The following is a 23,801-nucleotide window of genomic DNA, read 5'->3' on the forward strand; positions in this document are numbered from 1 at the left end:
CGGTTACACCAAGGGGAAATAGGTTCCTGCTGGTTGGCGTGGAATACTTCACCCGATGGCCTATGGCATGGCCGCTCGCCAACCAGTCGGCTGCGGCGGTGGCGGACGCCTTTGTCCAGGGTTATGTGTTGGACAAGGGCGCCCCCGAACGCTTGCTGACGGATCAAGGGAAGAATTTTTCGAGCGTTTTGTTGCGCGAGGTGTGCGACCTGTTGGGTACAAAGAAAGTGCGTACTTCCCCCTACCACCCGCAGACTGACGGGATGGTTGAGCGTCTGAACAGAACGATTACGTCTATGTTGTGCCAACAGGTCTGCGACGATCAGGTTGATTGGGACTTACAGGTGCCGGGGGTACTCGCGGCCTATCGAATGGCCCCTCATGCGGCGACAGGGTTTTCCCCATTTTTTCTCATGTATGGGCGGGAGGCCGATCCGGCCATGGACGTCCAACTGGGGATTTCCCAGCCACGTGCAAAATCTAAATTGGCAGACCACATCAAATTTAATATCGCCAAATTGACTGAAGCGCGGGAGGGGGCAAGGTTGAATTCGCGGTCGCGGCAAATTGCAAACGAGAAATTGCATGAGCGGAGGGTGCATACGCATGATTGGAAACCAGGCGATAAGGCCTGGCTGCATTGTCCACATGCACCGTTGGCTACGTCCCCCAAGTTGTTGAGACCTTGGAGGGGACCGGTGGAAATTGTGCGGGTTGCACGGCCCCAGAGTATACAGATTAAATGGGGGAAACGCCGTTGGTATGTGCACCCCTCCCGACTGAAGCCCTATGCGGCACCGTGTGACCCCGTTCTGTGCCGTGACGACCGGGCGTGTGATGTGACCGTCGACTCGGGGAGGGAGGTGTCGCAGGCTGATCCTCACGTGTCTCCACCTGACCCACCCCCAGGTGCCTCGGGCTTGACGGCTGCTGACCGTCGAGAGCCTGAACCCCGGGGCACGCACGAGTCCTCGATGCCTGGCCGATGTCTTCCTGAACCGCCGGCACCACCGGACGTTCAACCGCGTCTGGTGCCGTACGACGGACCGGCAAGGCGGACTCGGGCTAGGTCTCAACAATTTTCATGAGGACGGTTTTTTTGTGCTCTACACCGAGCTCGCCCGGTGTTCCCCTCTGCCGGGGTAATGTCCCGTTGTAGGGACGCTCGGAAGAAAAGGGGACACTGCACGAGTCGAAAGAAAAAAAAAAATTTTCCATTTATTTTTTTTTGTATACACATTGCTATTGTCACTCGCCGGTTTGTATATCTTGTTCTATTGTCGCGGTGGCATTGGTTGAGGGTTGCGGATGGTGGTGTTCGCGTCGTGTTGTGTTGTTAGCTTAGTTGTTGTTCTTGTTGTTGTGTTGTGTTACGGGGCACACAGGGAGGGTTTGTATATTTTTGTAGCAGCCGGGGCGGCTGCGAGCTATGTGGTAGGGGGTGATGTAGTGGTGGTATTGACGTGCGCCGACTGTGACAGTGATGGATCACGGGGCGGCGCGGGGTGCGGGGTTGGGCACGCGTTGTGGGCGTGGTGTGGACGCGCGCGCCGGGAGTGACAGATGACGAGGCGGCGCGGAGTGAGTGGTGAGGCACGATGAGATGTGGGAAAAGAGGATCGTAGCCAGCGCCCGGCGATTGGTCGAATAAGTGGGTGCTCGCAGCGACGTCCGCAGGTGGGGTATAAAGGGGGACGCGCGAGAGCACTCGGGGAGAGTTACCCAGTTGAAGACCCGAAGACGGAGCTGAAGACCTAGTGAAGCCGAGTAGCTCAGTGGCGTTAGTCGCCGAGTAGCTAAGTGGATGTTGGTCATCCGAGTAGCTCAGTGGCGTTAGTCGCCGAGTAGCTAAGTGGATGTTGGTCATCCGAGTAGCTCAGTGGGCGTTAGTCGCCAAGTAGCTAAGTGGGTGTTTGTCACCCGAGTACTAAGTGGATGTTGGTCATCCGAGTAGCTCAGTGGCATTAGTCGCCAAGTAGCTAAGAGGATGTTGGTCATCCGAGTAGCTCAGTGGGCGTTAGTCGCCAAGTAGCTAAGTGGGTGTTTGTCACCCGAGTACTAAGTGGATGTTGGTCATCCGAGTAACTCAGTGGGCGTTAGTCGCCAAGTAGCTAAGAGGGTGTTTGTCACCCGAGTACTAAGTGGATGTTGGTCATCCGAGTAGCTCAGTGGGCGTTAGTCGCCAAGTAGCTAAGTGGGTGTTTGTCACCCGAGATACAAAGTAGGTGTTAGTCACCTGTAACCAAGTTTGATAAAATAAAGAGTGTGTTACCCGTGAAGTCGTCTCCCGTGGAGTTACTACATTACATGCACACCGATTGGTCACCAAATGGCAGGGGCAGCCTTGTAAAGTTGCACGGAGCCTTTCAGTAGATTTTCCGAGGTGTATAAATATGTGGCCCTTCCTATTTCATCCACCCAACCCCACCCCCAAGGTAAAAACAAAGACCCCCCTCTCCCCGATATAGCCTTTAACAGACTTTAGGGACAAGTGGTGTTAGCGAGCACCTATTAATTCCCACCCTCCTCAGCTGCGGCTGGGGCGAGAAAGCAACCTGAGAAAAATTAATTTGTTCTATGCCATGTCTAATGTAGACATGGGTGAAGGTAAGCGACTTAAAGCCAGTGTTAATTTAGTCAGCCGTTTTATTTGTTTATTTTAGCCATCGGCCAAGTATAGCTGATTACAGCGCATGGAATTCTGGTCGGGGTTTAGTCCTTGGATTTCATTCAGTAATTATCTTAGTCTTTTTTACTAAAGGAATCAAACCCTTCGTCAGTTATTAAATGTTAGTGTGAGGTGCGCGCAGTTTAATTACACCGCTCGCCCCCTCATCCAATATCCAATATCATCAGGTCAGCCAATTTCCATTTTTAGTCATCAGTGCACGACTGTCCTTATAAAACGTTATTTAATCATCTTCGTCTTGATGCAGACCAATTAATTCCATCGTTTCATAGTCATGTCGAGGTGTTTGGTGGGCAGATGTAGCCATTGCCATAATAATCTTTGTCTGCTCAGTCATCGTTTGTCCAAAAAAAAGTTCAAACTTAATCGCTGAATATTTACATAACAAATTTTCTGCACAAACATGTTACATTTATGCTGTAATTAACGCCGTTTTTAAACCCCATCCTACGTGCCTTTAACACGAAAATACACCGTGCAAAGTGGAACTTAGTGGGTGATGTCGCAGTGCACGCATGCAGCTCGGTGTCGAACGGAATGCCTGCGGCCCTGGGAGCTGAGCTCACGTGTCACTGGGGTTGGCTCAGGAGGACTTGGAGGTTGAACGTGAGCTCAGAGGTCGGGCTAGGTTCTGAACGATTTGGGGAAAAATATCTCATTGCGATTTTTCAGACAGATGTTGCGATTGCGATTAACATTTTTTTAAGTCAAGCTTCAGTTAAAATTTCACTGTGTAATAGATTTAAAACATGTGATGGAGCATTGCCACATGATACCATCAAAATATGGACTGCTCTATATATTCTAATGCAAGGTTGAGAACTTAAAATATATTAATTGCTTCCAACATGAATTTATTAAACTGTTTTAATTGAAATAGAACAATCAAACATATAACAATTGTTCAGTTAAATAAATTAAGTTATAACAATAAAAAATGAAACAATTCCAATAAGAAAGAAACAGGACTTTTCAAAAATTGCAAAAAAACCGCAGCCTTTACGATTTGCTAATCGCATTGTTTCAAATTGCGATTTCTATTTGAAATCGAATTAATCGTTCAGCCCTCGGTCGGGCCCAGTTCAGGCACCGAACCTGCACACTGCCCCCAGTTTGCCATGGAGAGCCTGGCACTAGCAAAGCTCACGTCGGGCCCCAAGGGGTCCGCGGGGATCGCACCGCTCCCAGACGATGTGCAACACGCCGCCTCTTCCCTGGTCCTGGCAGCCCCAGCCCAGGGTAAGAGCAGACACGCAATGCACGGACGCGCGTTCTCCAAGCCTCCAGATCTAATCTCGACCGCCCAATGCCGCTTGCTCGAGGTGAAGCTCGGGAGGGAGGACGGCGATGGCATTGATGGTGGGAGGTCAATAGATAGCAGAGGAAGGTCCGATTGGACCTCAAAGGCAGATTTGGCAGAAGAGGAAGAAGAATACTCACCTCTTGACTTAAAGCTTTCGTGACTGCAGGAATTCATATTATTTGGGTCTTTCGATAAAGCCGTGTAGATAGGTTCAAAGAAAATAACAAAAAATACCGACCTTTCGATCACAACACAAGCGATTCGCTTGTGTTGTGATCGAAAGGTCGTAATTTTTTTTGTCTTTGAACCTATCTATGTGACTTGACCGAAAGACCCAAAGAATGACGACTCACCTCTCTCGCAGGATCGCCCGGTGAAGCCCGTGGCGGCACAGTCGCACACGTAGCGGTTCCAGCCTTCGTGGCACACGCCGTTGTTGCGGCACGGAGCCGAGCTGCACTGCTTGGGCGAGTCTTTGGCGCAGTAGGGCTTCACTCCCGCCGAGCTCTGCTGCTCGGCCAACAGGCGGATGTCCTTACTCTGCCCGTCCACGAAAATGTCTCGCACGCAGCCCACGTATCCTTGGTTGAGCAAGGCCGTCCACAGCTCGGTTGGGAGCAGCAGGCCCAGTTTGTCCTCCGGCAGACCCCCGAGGTACATGTCGCCATCCAGGTCCAGAATCTCACTCTCTCCGCTGGCGGTGAAAGGGCTGCGCTGGCTGTTCACAGAGATCGTGCCTGCAGACAGACGCCGCGGAGGGCACCAAATGACACCAGATTGTCACGTAATTCCACGTTGAAATGCACTGAAAAGGTGCTGTACCCCGCATTTTATGGTGGCAACGTGGCCATATTCATTAAGAAGAGGTAATTAGTTAATTTAACAGGAGGATTTTGATTCATATATTAAATACAATCCCATCATTAAGCGCAATAGCATTATTTTGACGAGGATTACATTAACAATAATTACAAATGTTACATAACCAATTCTAGTGAAGGGCTTTTTTAATGCAAAATGTCGTTAAGTACAACAGCAAATGAGTTTTAGGGGAAAAAAAACAGATGCTATATCGTTATCACCATGAAACTAAACCGAAAACCAATCAGTGCACAATTCAATCTAAATAAGAGAGTACGAAAGCGATTTATTTATTTAATTTATACGTAAAATAAGCGATCTTCTGAGGTTATCAAGCTGTAGTCGCGGAATTATATTTGTCACACTTTCAGATAAGGTGGCAATTTCCCTCCGAAGAAGGTGGTTTGCTCAAAAATGATGCATTCCTAATTGACCGTTGGTAATGATTCCCTCCAAACTGGCATGATTAGAGAAACAAAAACAAGGGACCAAACGGGTAACAGAGCTGGGAATATTTTCTATCAATTTGATCGAGATTATGCAGTAGACATCGTAGTGCATTTTTTCAGTCACTTTTTGTATAGTTCGTAGTCTAGCTTGATACTCGCCCAGCATTATAAACATGCAGGTGAAGCGATTTTATTCATAAAACTGCAATGCCACCTAACCCAAAAACAAATATGGATCAAATTGATAAAAAAAAATAGGGGAATCCAACAATAATATAACCAATAAGTTGAAGAAAAACTTTTCACTGAAATGTATAATAATTGTGTTTCATGACACAATCTATAAAGGGAAACTAACCTGCCCTTCCATCTCGCTGGAAGTCCACGTGGTACCACTCGCCATCATTGACCTTCTGATCGGTGGCCTTCACCTTTATGGTACCGGAACCCATGTCTAGCAAGAGGTAAAGATGCCCATCCAAAAGCTCGACGGCAAAGAAGTCCCCTTTGATGCTTTTGAGGCCCTTGGGGTCTTTAATCTCGCTGGGTTTGCCCTGGGTAAAGAGGATGAGTCCACTGGGCTCAGTCGTCCGGAAGTCGAAGGAAATGGATCCTGTGCGCTTGGTCTTCCAGCGTGGCAGGGATATGTAGGCCTCTGGTGTTTCGAATGTGATCGGGTCCATAGCTGCCACATTCTCGCAGTTGAAGGAAACATCTCCGACCACTTTCATTTTGGGTTCGCTCTCTTTTGCCAGCCGAGAGAGTTCTAACTTGATGTCACTGTTCTTATACACCACCTGTGTTAAAAACACAATAAAAATCGAAAACATAGTTATTTATATTAACGATTGTACGTGTGTGTGTGTGTGTTTCATTGTAGGTAGCTCACAGCCCACATCGGTAACGAATACCTGAACCGGTCCTCGGCCTCCCCTAGGTCATCTCAGCCTGGTGTGGTGTGTGAATTTCAAGGTGGCAGGACAACCTGCTGGCCACCCACCCCCTCGTGCCTTCATAAGTGCTTGCAAACAGCACTTTGCCCTAACAGTCTTTTAGAGGCTATGTGGGGGATCTTTGTATTTGTTTAATTTCATGAGGCTAGGTATCTAAGTTTAGTCAAAATGAAAGTTAAAATGTGTCAAACATACATATGAATAATAGAAAAATGTCACCTGGTAATAAACAATTGATACGTGAAAATTCAGTCTGCACAAACAAGCAAGAGGTCGGCACTCATGTCTGTTGGCAGTTCAGAGCCAGTGATGCAAATTCCACATTCTCATAGCAGGAGGCAGCCTATCCACCAGAAAACAGCAGTTAATTTCCCCCAATGTGGTACTATATCACGTGACATGGGAGGGATGATATGCTCAATTGACCCCTGACTTCGATTTCAACTCATAATATTCGGAACGTGAGTTGAGTATCGAAGCAAACTACCGCATGGGTGAGACTAATACACGTTTCAAGACAAAAGAGGTAAAGGTGCAGCCCTGCAAATGCTTAACACTACTGGCCAGCAGCTGGGACTCTACAAGAGTGAGCTCGAGAGTGCTCCTCTAAAGGTTTCAATATATAATTGTTCAATATATAAACAAGAAATATAAATGGAACATATATATGCTTAGTTGGTAAATTAACAATAGTTTTTATTTCATAGATGCCTATTGTTCTACAGTAACTCCATAAATAGAGACTGTATAGACTGCATCTTGGTGCAATGCTTCGTGAGAGTGTAACATGTGGAATTTGAAAAATGTATCTGGGGGAATTACTCTTTCTCGGTGTTTATTTCTGACTGGGAACTCCTGGCAAAGCCATTTATACTGAAATTGAAAATGTATGTCAACGTGCAAATAATTTCACAGTTTATTCAATGACCTTGATTTTAATACTGTACATGGAAGGGCTTCCTTTGGCTCACCGGTAAGTGGAATTTCCAGCTAATTTAAACTAGAAATCTTTGGAAAGCACATGTCCAATAACACACATACCCCCTCCACCCTTTCACATTGGGCTCATACATTTTCAAAGGAAATATATTTTTGGGTAAAGCGTGGAACTTTTGTACGTGAGCTGGCAGGAAAAATCTATCATACATTTTTTCCCTCTAAAAAATTCGACCCATTATAGCCCAAGTATGCTGACAGCATACATATATGGCACAGACCAGCACCCACCAATGTTTTTTTTATACCACCAGCATTGAGCTGTGAAAAGTGGAATGGGTAACACATCACACATCAGAGATCCCTGACAGCTGACATAGACAGTGAGTGCATTATACTTTATTTATGTCAGCTGCACGAGTGAACATTACATGCAGCTTACACGTCAACCACAAAGTTAATACCGTACTATATAAAACCAAGAATATTGGTTTTCCATAACACTGTTAAAATTGGGCATGTAATTGGGATTATTAGAAGACAATTTGTGAGCAGTATATGCTATATACATTGTTAATATTAAATAAGCATGTATTGTAATGAAATGGAAATGCACGTGCTCAAATGCAGTGTGTATGTGCTACTCTCTAGTGCAGGGGTGGGTAACCTTTATTCTGCCAAGGATATGTATAACATCATTCGCGGGCCATACTAAATTATCAACTTAAAAATTAGCCCGTTATATTTGGTCAAACATTTAATTAACTCACCCTTAATGTAATGGCTGGAACTGCTTCTCTTTGGTGAGGCGTGTGATGTTAGCTGGTATTGATGATGTTGCTACTCGCAACTGCTTTTCCAGGTTTGCTCCTAGCTTTATTGAATTTCGAGTCCTGCCTGCGGTTGCCTTGGCAGGGCCAGACCCAAATGATTTCGCGGGCCTCATACGGCCCGCGGGCCGGACGTTCCCCACCCCTGCTCTAGTGCAAGGTTGTAAGGTGTCCTCTTCGGCATTTCATATAATTTCTTTAAACTCAAAATTACACTTTACATATACCGATTTAATAGTGTATCAGACTCAGAACACTGATTTAGACTGGAGGAATCCGATTAGCTACAAAGCTCTTTTTCACAGATGTTCAGTGGGGGCACGGGGTCAGAACGTTACAACAACAAACAATACAAAACACATGACAAGAGTGCAAAGTATTGGAAAGGTAAACAAATCAATTAAAATATATTTACAAAAAAAACGAAACAATTTTTTTTTACCAGGTAAAGCCCACCGAGTTATGCGATTTTTTTTTATAATAGCTCGACGAGGTGGATTATCACGTGGAAATGTATAGCAGCAAAAACACATTCCTGCGGAGGGAGCTGGTAGGAACGTTGGGTTGCTTGGTCAATGGCCAGGGTCAACGGCGGCGTGGTGTATTCCGCAAATATGGCCGACTGTGAGGGCGGGCACAAGCCGGCGTGAGTCGGTTAAACGTTGAGTTTTATAAGGGCACCACGGGGTGACCAGCCCCTCCCCACCCAGCCCTACCCCTCCCACCCCCCACCCAGCCCCACCCCACCCTCCCCACCCAGCCCCTCCCCTCCCCACTCAGCCCCTCCCCACCCTCCCCACCCAGCCCCTCCCCACCCTCCCCTCTCCACCCAGCCCCACCTCTCCCATTTTTGGATGCACGACACAATAATCCCCTGTGGGGTGGTGTAACCAGGAGGTTCCTACCAGTATAATAAAAAAAATATAGACTCATGTTTCTAAATGTGAAGGGGAAAACCAGAGGACCTGGATAAAGAATCCACCTGACCACAGGGAGAACATGCAAACTCTAAATATGCAGGTGTCATTAGAGCGGATTTCCACTCTCGTGGAAAGATACCTTCGGTAACTGAGAGGTTGAAAATATGCACGAGAGGTTTATAAATAAGATCTGCCACGGCCACAAGTGTAAATGCAGGAAAACTCTTCTTCTCCCGTGGATGATGCTTCGTTGATGCGAGCTTATGCAACACATCCAGTTCAGATATGGGACTAAACGAGAACTATGGACGATGACTCTCACTAACATTTTTAGGGGTGGTGTGTGAAGAGGAAGAAGTGAGTGATGTGAAGAGTGGTGTATTCGGATACATTTTACTCCAGTGTGTTTTGTCAAAGATATACCCAGCTGATCCAAAATGAAAATTAAATGCGTTGGCAATGTCTTGTTTCGCGAACAGTTCTTTGCCATAAAATCAGAGTATTTTGGAAGAATATTTAGCTTTCCTTTGTTTTCAACTGAGTTGAACGATTTCCAGAAAAGTCTTGGATTTTGTTGTGAATTTAGAACAGTTTGGTGGTAATAAGAAAATATAGCGTTTCTTACTTTGCGAGTACATCAATTTGTTACTGTTTAATCAATTCAGAATCTTAATATTACTACTCTACGTGAGTGTACAATCGTGCCACTTAATGTGTTTATACAAATAAAAAATCGCAACGGACATTTAGTTGTGCATTTACGGGGATTATTATAGCTGCTAGAGTCAAACTCTGCAATCATTGTGCTCCACCAGAGTAACTGGTAAAAATGTTTAAAATCCATGTTTAAAATGACATTGTCTAGGGGTTTAAAAAAATCGCCTCCTTTATAATAATAACAACAATAGATTCGATTTGGTTATTCACACAATTCTTACAGCACAAGGATATTTCGCAGCCATAGTCTGCAACAATTCCACTGCCATTGTGGAGCGCCACGGTGGGGAGATGTGAACTGCCCTGCCTGGTATGCAGGAGGGCGTGGGTTCGATCCTGACCTTGATGCTTGCTGTATATTTGGAGTATGCATGTCCTCCCCGTGGTCGTGTGGATTTTTCTCTGGGTCCTTTGGTTTGTCCTGCCACATTTAGAATTAATATCCTTTTAGGGTATTTGGCTGCTATATATTTCCACGTGATAAGCCACTTCGTTGAGCTATCATTTGTAGCCAGGTTGCTGCTGAAAAAAGAGCTATATAGCTCAGTGGGCCTTACCTGGTAAAATAAAAATGTGTGTAATTTTAAATGAATAGTTTCGTTTAGTAGACGGCGACATTAGTACGTGTAGTCCCAATTGAGTAACTTCCAGGTCAATTTTCGAATTTGGATAATCTGGACCATGATGCCGGTACACAATGGTCGACTCGTTTTGAAGTACGTCAGGTTACCTTTGTATCGTCCACTGTGAAATGGGTGGCGTGTTGTTTCATGGATAATGCTGCAGTGACTCGCCAGAATGGCCTGCTGGGCCATGTCACCATCCTTTAAGACTATTCAATTGTAAAAGTGTATGCGGTTGAATAGAAATAGTTCGAAATGGAAATCGTGCTAGATGTTAACCTTGAGCTCTGGTAATGTAACTTTGTAACAGATACTGCAATCCAGTTTGTCTTGCCATCTTGAGAAGACGTCAACATCCAATTAAAATGACAATGCAAGATCTGGACGGATCATCAGCTATATGTTCAGTTTTAGTTTCTTTCACATCTTGAGTTTAATTGCTCAAACTCCATGTAAATTGTGTAACATTATGTTGAAGTGATATATTAATGTTCAAGGAATATTTGAACGTGTCAAAACAGATAGTGAGTTAATATCAATCTTAAAAAAACCCATAAACAGATGTATAAAAAATAATAAAAACATTTCACGCACTTATGTGAAGTAACTTCACATTTCTTCCTGATAAATAACACCTGGGAAAGTTATATTTGATAACTTATCGATTCTCACAAAACATTTTGTCTTTTATTTACTTCAATTCACGACCAGTTCTGTTGCAATTGCTGAGGAATCCATAACGTTTCAACTACCTTGTGCGCCTTTTTTGTCGTTGAAAAAACATGAAACTATGTTGCGTGCCAATTATTTTGCATTGGCTTTCCATTCATGAATCCTATACTATCCATTTGTTACAACAACACTGGCTCAGGTTGTCTCAGTCCAACAATTGTCACTATTTTCCCCATTTACAACCACTGAGAATTTCAGGGAGCTACTGCAAAACGGATTGGCTGGGTCATGATGGCTCATGGGAGAACGCAAGCACGCTATCATTTGCCCGAATAGCTCTCCTGACAGTGTCCAACAAATGTGCTTGCCATGAGGCTGTCGCCAATTCCATCCAGCAGAGCATGCTCTATCATTTATTTTCTACAAACATTTTTTATTTTAAACCTCTATTGTCAGCCTTCTGAGAGGTCTGGCCACAGTGGAAGAGTAGGCAGAATACCCTCTAAAGGGGCTCCTTATAGCTCACTTCTACCAGCAGTGGCATAAGCAAGTAATTACAGGGCTCCACCTTTGCCTTTTACCATTGTCTGACTTATGAAATGTGACACGTTTGGGTGAATGTGCTGATATGAACGAAAAATTCAATCCTGACTTCAACTTGAGATTAAATTGTAAAAAAAAGATAATTGATTGAGTATTCACATGGAATTAACCCGGTTGCTTCATCTAAAGTAAGTTGGAGACACTTTCTGTGATACAAGTAGTGTGTTTTTATGGTGCCGTGTGTTTAGTTGGGGTTGGAGCAGTTCACACAACTGCACTCTGAACCTGCTATAGCCTCATCACTTTGCACTCGCAGCTTGGTGAAATGCAAACAAACCCACAGTCTGAGCAGGCCTTCATCCAGCAGTTGATTGACAATGGAGCTGCACTGCTTCTATTCAGGCATTTATTAATATGCTAACAGGAGCTGCATTTTTTGTTAACTAACTCTATGGTAACTGATCAAGTTTCACATTAATAACTAGTTAATGGAAATATGTTTCCATATCTTTTTTTTTTATAGAAAATTCAAATTCACGTGGCATTCTCTATGCTACAGAATGTTACTTAATGAACTAATTTTATAATCCACCAATAACATCTTTGCAATGAAGTTAGTTTAGAATATATTACATATCTTTGGTCTTTATGAACACTATGGTCATTCTGCGCATATTAATTAACAAAGGCTCATAAAACTCATGATCAATTAACCCTGCATACCTATTCCCATTCTTCCAGAAAATCTAATTAAACATCATAGATCACCAATAAATTGCTTTGACATTGCAATACTAATGCTCAATAAAAATACAAAAATATGTTATTGGGCTCATGCACAACATTCAATTATCTTCCTATTTGCTGAACGTTTGTAGGCCTGATTTACATTTTGACAGGCTTCCTTCCTTAATTTAACTCATGAGGAAAGTGTTCACATTTTTCAATAAATATTCTTTTGCATCCCGGAGTAAACAAGCAGAGTCATAATTATACAGTAATCATGAAGATGGTCTTGAGCCAAGATAAGCAACAGGCACAATTAATCTAGAGTTGCGAATTAAAGATTTTGCATAGACCTAGTGTGTATTAGAAATAATGAAAGTTTATCGTGCCAATATTGCATAAGGAGCATGCAAATCAAAACAATGCAGTCGGTTCATATTCTACTAATGAACGATTACTTTGCTTGGCAACAAAAATGGAGCACATTAGTTGTTTTAATTCCAACTATTTATCATGCTCTGCAAAGGACGTGCCCTAAAGGTCAGTGGAGTCCTGGCAGATTGAAGCCCTTGTGAGCCACCTGCCAGATTTATGCAATCACTCAAAGCACAGCCACTGCATCTTATTAGGCCCAATAAATCACTCAGTTCCCTGCTGCTTCCCAGAATCTAGTGTGTTTGGGTCAGGGGGGGGGGGGCTACTGAATGTGAAATCTACGTTCCTGCTTTCAAATCCAGTCCACCCCAACACATTTTGCAATATTGCTACAATTTATATGCTGTATGTTTAATGGTCGAAGAATATATAGCTACATTTACGAACTTCGTATTTACATTGGATGTTTTAGCTGTAATTTATATACATGAACTAGCTTTACTACCCGGGACTTAGATTCACCACGCCCGGCCGCCTTTGTCTCCCCAGTGGCGATGTTCACACACCACACCAATTACTCGTTTGAGGCTGAGTCGACCTAGGGGAGGCCCAGGACCGGTTCAAATAATCGTCACCGGTGGTGGCCGTGAGCGGGAATCGAACTCGGATCGCTGGGTTCGTAGCGCAGAGCCCCACCCCCCCAAAAAAAAAAATACAAAAGTGTATTTTTATATAATTTTTTCATCGTGTACAGTCTGGAAAGTACCCACATGGCAAATCTCAAGTTTGTTGCATGTCGGGAAGTACGCTAAACATTTTGAACAGACACACATAATCACAACTTTGCCTTTTAAATATATGGAGATTAGAATGATTATATGTCGTTTTCCAAGAGGTCGACGACTCTGGAGATGGAGTGATGATCTCAGTTGATGTGCAGGAGTGAGATGAATTCAAGTAGCACTAGACTGTGGGGGATGGTGAGGACATGCGGTTGCCTTCACCCAGCAGTGGATAGACAATGGCTGATGATATAGTTGTGCATATTTTAAGCTTTTTTTCTTGCAATGTGCATAATTCATATTATTAACCCAATTAACCAAAAAATATATAACACTTTACTTGTCTGTTTGCCACGGAGGGTATTGACACCCCAGTAATTTCAATGGGAAACGCAGTACCATATATGCAGGTCTATTTACTATAGTGTTTGACTACCTCCTATTTGGCAGTAAAGTGTGATTTGCTACATTTCACAATACATATATCATATGCTCCAATGATATTTTCTATGACATTTAAAAAAAATGCTAACAGCCTCCACCACAACTGGAAATCACTGTTTGAAAAATTACTGCATACAAAAGGGAATTAACTCATTATTGTTAGTGATTCAGTTAGATGCCCACAGTTTTGAGGAAAAAAAATAACCCTAAGGTCTCCTAATGAGAAAACAATGCTAAGTAATGTGGTCCAATTCCCGAAATAACATTCAGATTATTCTTGTATATAGTATGTCTCCCATTATTAATTATAATACACTTGACGTTAGTTTAGTGTGGATAAACATTAATTTACACTTTACAGTATGATATCTGAATGACTATATATACGTACCTGCTGTTATGTTACTGTATTGAAATGGGTCAAACCAAACTACATGCACCTATGATGCAGTGGAATATGACCACAACATTTTTCATAGCTCTCAAAAAGGAACATACAATTCTGAAGTCTCCCTTACATTACATGTACAGATGAAGCATACACACACACACACATTTACACACTAATGCACACACAGTGTAGTAGTCACACTTTTAAAGCTGCTTTTATTAAACGTCTCTCAACCTTCCATTTTTTTTATTAGAAGAAACACTGTATATAATCCCACCAAAGTCGGTATAAAAATATATTCTCTTTTATCTTTTCCACTTATCGTACTTAAACAGTGAACTAAAAATTCCATCGGAAAGTTAACAGTGCAATGTGTGAATGCCAATTACCCCATATGACGAATGTATATTATCCGAAGACTCTATAATTATAATAAACTCGTTTTCTATAGCGCAATTCGTACGAAGTGTAAAAGTGCTTTACATATAGTTTAGTTATGGAGATAGCCGGTAAAAGCAGTTGAGTTTGAAGACGAGATTTAAAAGTGTAGCATACTCAGATTCCCTAATGAACCGAGTCTGGCTGCAAAGATATGTCTCCCATAGAACAACGTCTGGTGTTTGGAATAAAAAGAGAATACCAGAATCAGCAGATCTAAGTTTCATCATGTAATATTTAGGATTACACCTTGTGGTAGTACAGGTAAAGACATTCAAACTTTTGTAAAGTTACTTCATCAGTAATATATATATATGCTTGCATGTGTCAACAGTAGTCACATGGATAAAATAAGATTTGAGTAATAACCAGGGAGAAAAAAAATGCAAATGTATAGATTTCGTAATGCTTTCCAACACGTTTGTTCACTGTAAGTGTATATCGTAATACCTTGCCCAACGTGGTTTTATCAAATGTATGAGATCTGTTTTCCAGAACACCCGGGGCTATGTTTCGGCTCTACGCAGTTTGACACTGCGAAGATTCTCATCTCCGCATCGAAAGGTAGTGCTGTGAGAGTGCGGTATCCATCGGAAGGTGTGAATGCATCGACTGTGTGAACGATTTCTTTACCACCTCTGTTTGTGTGTTTTTTTTGCGTGTGATTAAAATGTAACACACTCAACACGCGCAACAGCGCAACGCAAATATTCACACACACTGCCACATGCATCTCGCCGTCCACCCGTTGAGGATGTCGGTAAGGCAAACGCCGAGATGGCGAATCATTAACGTTCACATAATACTGTTAAGGCTGAGAGGTGGGCTGGTAATTCAGTACCAGGGGCAAGCGGTGGGCGTGAGCGCCTTGGTGTGGGAAGAGGAATGGAGATAGGGGGTTTTGCGTTCAGGTCAAATAAATAAAAGTAAAGAGTGGACACACACAAGGAAAGGAGAGTAACTCGGCATCCTTTAGTACAATGATAAGAGCAGATGTCACGTGAGATTAGTTAAGCAAAGAGGAAGGGGGTGACCCACGGACGCAAATCATTTTTCATTTTCCCGAATGCGGTTTCGCCCAATACGGCATTTTCCAGGAACGTAACCCCCGCGTTCGGCGAGCTCTGCCTATATAATGATCAAAGTTGGATTAAATCCATTTGCTGTACTGCCAATTCCTGGTCACCGCACAGCCCAGGGTTTATAAATTGGTGCAATCAACCAGGGCTCGCCTCTAGAGTGCTGGATGACGGGCGTGATCTATCTTGCTTGGCTCATGTAAGCGCTGCTGCACTCTAACACTATACGCCCTGTTTAATATTAACAGGGAAAAGTGACCTAAATCCCAGATTATTTTAGTACACTGTCCACTTTTATATTTAGATTTGGCTCATTCAACGTATTTTTTTTATAAGCTGAACATATGGTAATATATCATACAATTGCATAAAATTATTATTTTGACGGAATTATAGCAAATGCATACGTTAAATGATACCCAATGGACGCACATTACTAAATAATAGTGAAAATCACAGGGGAAAGGGTAAGCATCACGTGACTAAATCCATTTTTGCAGTGTCAATGCCCTTCCTCTTGGCAATTTGACAAGGGTGTTGAGTACATTGCAGTGGCCACGTGTTGTATTAGTGCAGAATGTCCAAGACAGTAATTCATAATTTATAAGCAAACTGAATGAGATAGGTGGGGACATTGAAAAATGCAGTTGTCAAGGATGCCTTGATCACTCAAAAGTTAGGGTGAACATAGCAAAAATTGACTATGAGGTTTACAAAGAGAACAAAAATCGTGATAAATACACGAAGATACTTAGCAAAGGTACTCACTGATGAGCTGCCCTCTGAAGAGCTTCACTTAAACTAGAAAAAATGTTCTTTGATGAGTAGGTGCCATCATGTTAAAAGTAACAAGGTAGTAATCCAAGTCCAATTGGACTTTAGACCAAATACACGTTTATGCCTGCAGTCTAGATCCAATCAGGAAAAAAATAGAGTACAGGGTACAGATAACATTGATGTTTTACGAGAAGTAATCCTTATTAAGTTTTGTGTTTGGCATGGCACTTGTGATAAGGCGCTGAAGTATGATGCTAATTTTTAACACGTAGGCTTTCGTGACCAATATTATCCACAATAGAGGTGTTTTGGGTTACATCGCGAAAATATAAATGTGTTGTTAAACCCGTCACTACGCGACACAGCTAATTGGTAAGGTTTGTTACATAAATAAAACATGCAAATTAGTTACTAGTTCAGCACACTGGTGTATTGGAGAGTAAACCCACAACATTTACAATTCGAGTACGATGTTTCACCAGTAATTACAACTGTGTCAGGTGGTGGCGGGTTTAATGACACGTTCATATTTACGTGATCTAACCCAAACAAACCTCTATTATGACGATCAGGATGACGATGTTGGAGTTAAAAGTAGTGATAAGCAAGCATATGGAATTTCGAATTTGTGAATAATTAACCATTAAGTTGTTTTATATATTAGTAAATGCACACTTTAGTGAGGTCATTTTATAGGGCAATACATAATCAATAAAAATAAGAAACCCAGTTTATTACATGCGTTTAAGAAATGTTCCCTAAACTTTTTCTTAAAAAATGTGACACTAGATGCAATGAAATCCCTTGTAATTCAATTGTAATAACAACATCTTTATGAATTATAACGTTCAATGCATGGTCAATGGCTGCATTTGTCAATACTGCATCCTATTCAACACTTCTGAATTAATATGTAGTTAAGCCCAAAAGCAAGTGTTTAACATTATTTTTAAATGCTAAGTCCACAGTAGAATTTACATTTTTAGGAATTCGACCATTATCGATGAAAAAAAATATTACTGGAAATTAAGGTCATTGAGAAACAACTACGTACAAAAATGTGACCATCGCCTTCGACCAAATCACCCTAAGTCCGCCCAATCTCAATGGAGCTGAGAAGCTAAAGAAGGCCAGGCCTGGTTGGTGCTTTTATGGGTGACCACCACAGTGCAGACGAGGTGTTGTAGGTATATGGATGCTGGTTGCCAGGAGATGGCAGCATAGGACCGAGTGTAGTGCACAGATAGGTTTGGTCCACTCACTTGTTTGAGCTAAGTCTGTGGATTGCATCTATCTGTGCAGAAATACGAATGCTATCTCCCCGTAAGTGTGGTGGGTTTTCTGCAGATACTCTGGTTTTCCTGTCATTTGGCAACCCCAATGCAGCACCCACCTGAAAATGTTCTTCAGACTCGGTGAGGCATCCCTGGGTAAATAAAATAGTAAATGTGCAGCCTCTGAATTTCTTTCTCCTGCCACTGCTGGCAGAAGGCTCTCCACTAAAAGGAGGTCGAGAAAAACCCCCTCTAAGATAGCATTTTGGCCTATTCTTATCATGCTGGCAAGGTTTTTTTGCAAGCGTATACCCACACTTTACCCCACCACACGTGACCTGCCAATCGACTAATTGTGGCGTACGACCCATTTTGACTGCGGTGTGGACAGAGGTGGTGGGGGGGGGGATTTTATTTTATTTTGCGTTGTGTTTGTTTAAACTGCCACGCCAGGAGACTGAATCGGTGGCCTTTGTATTGCAAGTGCCGTGTTGCTAACAGTTACAGCAGCATCCTTCCTGGATACATAATTTGCATTATTGGCATTATTTATTATGTTAGAGAATCTTTCATGCAACACCCCCGAAAAGCTTGCTACCATCCGTGGCCCCAGGGCAACCGTCTTAGATAAACTAAAGTTTAACTTTGCGCTGTACAATGTTGTTAGATTAAAAACTCGATTACTTTATTAACTACATAATCTAAATGTTGGATTCAGTGTCAGTTGGTTTTGTGCATTGCCACTTTTGTAAAGTTATAATACTCATTCAGAGCCAAATTCACATTGATGCCTTTGTGTCTGTTATTTAACTAATGTCAATGATTCTTATTCTGTAAAAATTCAAACCATTTTTTTTTGCTTCAATGAGTATTGAGGTAGTGCTTATCTCTTGATCACAGCCCTAACACCATTGGTGGACATTCCTATTTCTTTTGGCAAGTCTTCCTAAAGGACAACTGTTGACTTTCCCAAAAAGTGGTATTATTGTATCGACCCCAGACGGATGATGTGCTGAGTCAACCTCAAGCCAAGATTTGAACTTGAAACTTTTTGATTGAGGGCCACTCGCTCTGCCAACTTGATGGGTAAACGGTTGAGATACATTTATTTAAAGTTGTTATTGATTATAAGGAAAAGTTTGGGGTTTTATCTGCCAAATCAGTATTATTTTTAACTTATTTCACAACGTACACAGCCAGCCGTGATAATTGGAGGTGTGATCAGGTGTGCTGTTAACTCCAAAAATAAATAATATCTGGGAATGTAAAATGTCGACCATACTAGCCAACGAGATCCCAGTCCTACTATCATGCCTAAGCATAACCAAACCTGCCACAAATACATCGCACGACAGTACTCACCCCTGACACTATGAAGGTTGTCACCTCTGAGGTACAAAAGCTGAGACATTTCATGGGAAGAAAAATATCTCTCAAAACTGTCTCGAGTGGCGGATTATTACGCAAATGACAATAAGAGAGACTTTTAATGTTCTGGGAAGACGTAGATTTTCCAGGACAGCTACCTCAACAGAGGACAATCCCAGAAAAACCAGGACATGAGGTAACCCTAGACCCTCGCCTTAATCTACGTCTTTACTCCCGGAGTAGAACTCTGCCTCAATTTTCTTAATTTGTTTTTCCCTTTTGATGTTGGCAGTGCCACTTACTTCACATTGAATATTCATGCTTACTTATTTTAAATAATGCTTCTGTAGTATATGCAAACTAACTCTTTAGCGATCCATGAAATGTTCATAATTTTTGTTAAGCTTTCTTTCAGTGCATGCTTTCATGTAATAAGATATACCACGTGGCTTTGTACTCCATACTGCTGACATGGGATATAATAAATTAAAGTAACTTCATTAACATTTCATTAACAATGTATCCACTAAATAGGCCTGCATGGGGCCACTGCTTCTTAACTTTGGGATAAATATCCAATTAAACAGAACGTTTTGATTAAAGTTGATGAGGCACACTTATTCTTAGAATGGGAAGGCATTTCTTGGAACTGCTACGTTAATTAGGGCTAGATTTGGAGTGAAAAAACCATCATGTACCGTGAAAATAATAGGTGGAACAACATGAATGTGATTGAGCTTTAAAGGGCATATTTATATGGTGTGGGTACGTGCCTCTTGTGGATGTCAAATGCCCTCTTGAGTTTGGCTCGGTGCCCAGTCCTACACACATTATATTTAACTGCAGTGTACTTTTTCTGTTACATTAAATACATTTCTGTATTGTAGCAAAACTAGATGAAATATTGACACGGTGTAAGTCTCTTTACGGTCCTTGAGATATATTTAGTAAAAATAAAACACCGTAATATTTACGATTTAAAAAGAAAATGTGTTTATCTGAAGTAAAAAGGAAGTAACTAATGAATGGTACCTGGAGATGCGTTTAGGAATGCTTTTCCACACTTCATGAAAAATTACATAAATATTCTGTGCCCTTTGAGTTTATGAGGTCATGAAGTTAAAAGCAAATATTGCAAATATTATTCAAACCCCATCTGTAATGTTTTTTTATTTACCTCACTTAATAAACTTGTATTAAATTGCAGCAACCATTCTCCAATATGTTGCTGTGTCAGACGTCATTTTCTACATTGAAATCAAACAAATGACTTACCATGTTGTGAACTAATAGAGCCCAATATACTGCAGTGTACTTGTATATTGTTTATGATGTATTTATCTCAATGTTATTTGATTGTGCTGTGTAATAATACTAATAATTATAATTTTAAAGCCCTTTGTAAGTCCACTGCTGCATATAGACCTACCTACGCTGTATCAGTCATTCAAGTTTGTTTTGCCATACTTCACTACATGGGTCAGTGCGAGTTGATTAAGGGAGCGTGGAGGGAGGGGGGTGGGTGCTGATTCAGTTATCTCGTGCCACTGATGTTAGACATGGCTGGGATTCAAATTCATGCAACTAAGTTTATAACCAAGTACTCTGACGACTCAGCCACCATGCCCCATGTATATCAATAAGTTGTTAAAATGGCTAAATTATTTTCAAATGTTTAAAGCTGTTACCTTATGAGTAATACATACATTAACATCGATCAATTAATTAATTTATATATATATTTTTACTTATTTTTCTAGGAGAACCATACTGAGTCATTGCATTCTTGCTTAAGAGCATCCTGCATTGGGGTTTTAATTAATAATGTTTTCAACCAAAGTAATGAGTGTTTACTATACAAGCGGGAGGAAACTGGAGCACCCAGAGAAAACACACATGTGCGAGAAGGCACCGCTATATTCTCGTTCAAATGGAAACAAATGCTGATTAGTCCACTTGCTTTACTGTCTCTCCTGGTGAGCTCGGGTATTGCACCTAGACACTCACGGGAATAGAGTTTCACAAAATGTGTGCGATCTACACACCCTTGTCTTCACAGTGCTGGATGACAGACCACGTGACTAGCCACCATTTCCGGGCTGCAGTTATATACAATGGGTATATTACTGATAACGGTTCGTTTTTGATACAGTGACGTTTAAGCCAGGGTGACTCAGAGCGCCTTACAAGTGGTAAGTGACGTACATCACATGCCATCTTAACGCATTTGAAAGGGCACCCCCAGGGGCAGCTGTCGCTGTGCGCACAAGGTGATCCAACATCTGGCCTACAAACAGGCGGTAAGCCAGTAGGAGGGGGCAGAGTTTGCTATGTATGATCACAATTGAGTAATTTGCAGTTTATATGACTCTCCAATGTGGTTATCACAGATGTGCAGTATAACTCTCCGATGTGGTTATCATGATTATGCTGTATAACTCTACAATGTGGTTATCATGATGATGATGTATAACTCTCTGATGGTGTTTTTGGGTCGGTCAATGTGTTGCTTTGCACATGCCGGCGAACTGAATTGAAGAAGATCCCAGTACGTAGAGCGAAAACTTCGAATATCGTGCCGAACAACACGCAGTACAACCCAAAAACGCATCATCGAAGAATTACATAATCGGGCACTGTAGGGGTGAGATGTCCACTCCCTCGCCTGGTATACAGCAAGTCGTGGGTTCGATCCCGACTCTGTTGCCTATATATTTGGAGTTTGCATGTCCTCCCCGTGGTCATGTGGATTTTTCTCCGGGTCCTCCGGTTATTCCCTCCACATTTATAAACGTGCGTTTAGAGTATTTGGCTGCTATACATTTCCACGTGATGAGTCACTTCGTTGGACTATCGATTGTCGCCAGGTTGCTTCTAACAAAGAGCTATGTAGCTCAGTGGGCCTTACCCCATAACATGAAAATAGTTTCATAGTTTCATCAGACTTTGGTTCCAAAACAATACGGTGGTCATTCGGCAGGCAGAGCAACATCACAACCGTTTAACGTCTTTCTTACCTCTTTTAGACATCCCATGAAGTTGTTACTGATGGGTGACCCTGGCAGATCGGCAGTGTTGGGGCTGCCCCCCACATAGAAGAAATCATCAGAGCCCAGCATAGTGTAGTCCTCTTGAGTATAGCCCGTTGAAGTGAGGATGCCATCCACTGAGATGGTGACCTGGACGATCGGTGTGATTTATAGGGGGCGTCGGCGGTGAAGGTGGAGGGGGGGGGGACAAAAATGGGGAAAAAAAAACAAGGACCTTTCACGAATGTTACTGGACCTTGAACAGCCGTTTTATCCCCTAGAGAGAAAGCATGTCAATAAAAAAAAAATCATAACACGAGCACATTAAAAAGGACATTGTAAAAACTACGCATGTCTTGTGGCCAACACTTTTGTGCTTGCACCTTTTTTTTAAAGGCGCCATATTTAGGAATTACATGAAAATGTCAAGGTACACAATTTCACATTTTCAAATTCCATTTCCCATGCACAGTTTGAATAAAGTTCAATGCAATAAAATATTGCTTGCTTTTTTTCAAATATGAATCAGTACATTATTATTGAATGTCAAGTATGAATATTAACGCGTAATAAATGGTTACGGAAATATTAAAACAATAATTGTAATGCATTTCAAGGCCTTTCCCTGTAAAAAGAAAACAATGCACTGGCTGACAATTAATTCAGTATAATATACGGCTGTCTGTATTTTATTTAACTAGCTCACATTTAGTTTCAAAAGCTGTGATCAATGCTGTTTTAATACCATAACCATGCATTGTGATCAACAGTCGAGTTGCTTTCTCAAAAGTACCAGTCACTTTGAATCACTTCCTACGGTAATCATTGTAGTCACAGTTGTATTAATACCGTAACTTCGCTCATGATCAATCACTCACAAACATCAAAGATAAAAGCATACATTTTACCTAAATAAGCACACGAATAAAGAAGAACCAATTGGGAACAACAGTATAACTCTTGGCTTATATAACCAACGTGTTAGAAACTGAATGCTGTATTGTTCCCACTATTGCGATAGATGTTTTCCTTTCTTCGTAAACGCAGGTTACATAAAGATGACCAATTCAGCCCAGGTACTGCAATGCTACCTGCATACATCATATTCACTTACAAACAGCATGGCACGCCAGTCAATAAACATGCCTTCCACTAACGCCACCATAGATAAAGGAGCGTGCACTGAGGAGAGTTCCCATTTACAGGCAGTATAGCATGGGTCAGATACACCGTCACAGTCCAGTAAACCATGGTTGCCACTTCAACCACACAACGCTCAACAGCAAGATGTGCGACATCACACAAGAGCCAAGAACCGTGCAAATATTGTGTGTAGGAGAGACAGAGAGAGCGAGAGAGAGAGAGAGACAGGAAGATAAATACAGAGAGAGAGAGAGAAAATAGATGTAAATAAAAAAGATGTTTGAATAAAAAATAAGAGATTACAGTCAAAGCGATTTCTTGCTCAAACGGGGATTGAGGCAGTGCTCATCTCCTGTTACAACCCTAAACAAGTAGTGTAAATTCCATATTTTTAGGGCAGGGGTGAGTCCCTCTGTGGACAACAACCGTTGACTGCCCCACAAAGTGGTATCAATTTTACCGACCCCAGAGGGTCGATG

The 23,801-nt window shown here is 42.0% G+C and overlaps 1 protein-coding gene across 5 annotated transcripts in view; it reads right to left on the reverse strand.

The window, feature by feature from the left end:
- The window catches only part of LOC144719900 (neurexin-1-like), a 297,506-nt gene that overhangs the window by 160,266 nt on the left and 113,439 nt on the right, over positions 1 to 23,801 (reverse strand). For all 5 annotated transcript variants that reach the window (XM_078596215.1, XM_078596213.1, XM_078596212.1 and 2 more), the window contains 3 exons: positions 22,168 to 22,329; positions 5,661 to 6,099; positions 4,346 to 4,729 (listed from right to left, as the gene is read on the reverse strand). In XM_078596215.1, the coding sequence (XP_078452341.1) occupies positions 4,346 to 4,729; positions 5,661 to 6,099; positions 22,168 to 22,329 (985 nt within the window). The remainder of the gene's footprint in view (positions 1 to 4,345; positions 4,730 to 5,660; positions 6,100 to 22,167; positions 22,330 to 23,801) is intronic.

Source organism: Lampetra planeri, chromosome 7 (assembly GCF_965212315.1).
Source record: "Lampetra planeri chromosome 7, kcLamPlan1.2.h2, whole genome shotgun sequence".
Classification (NCBI taxonomy): domain Eukaryota; kingdom Metazoa; phylum Chordata; class Hyperoartia; order Petromyzontiformes; family Petromyzontidae; genus Lampetra; species Lampetra planeri.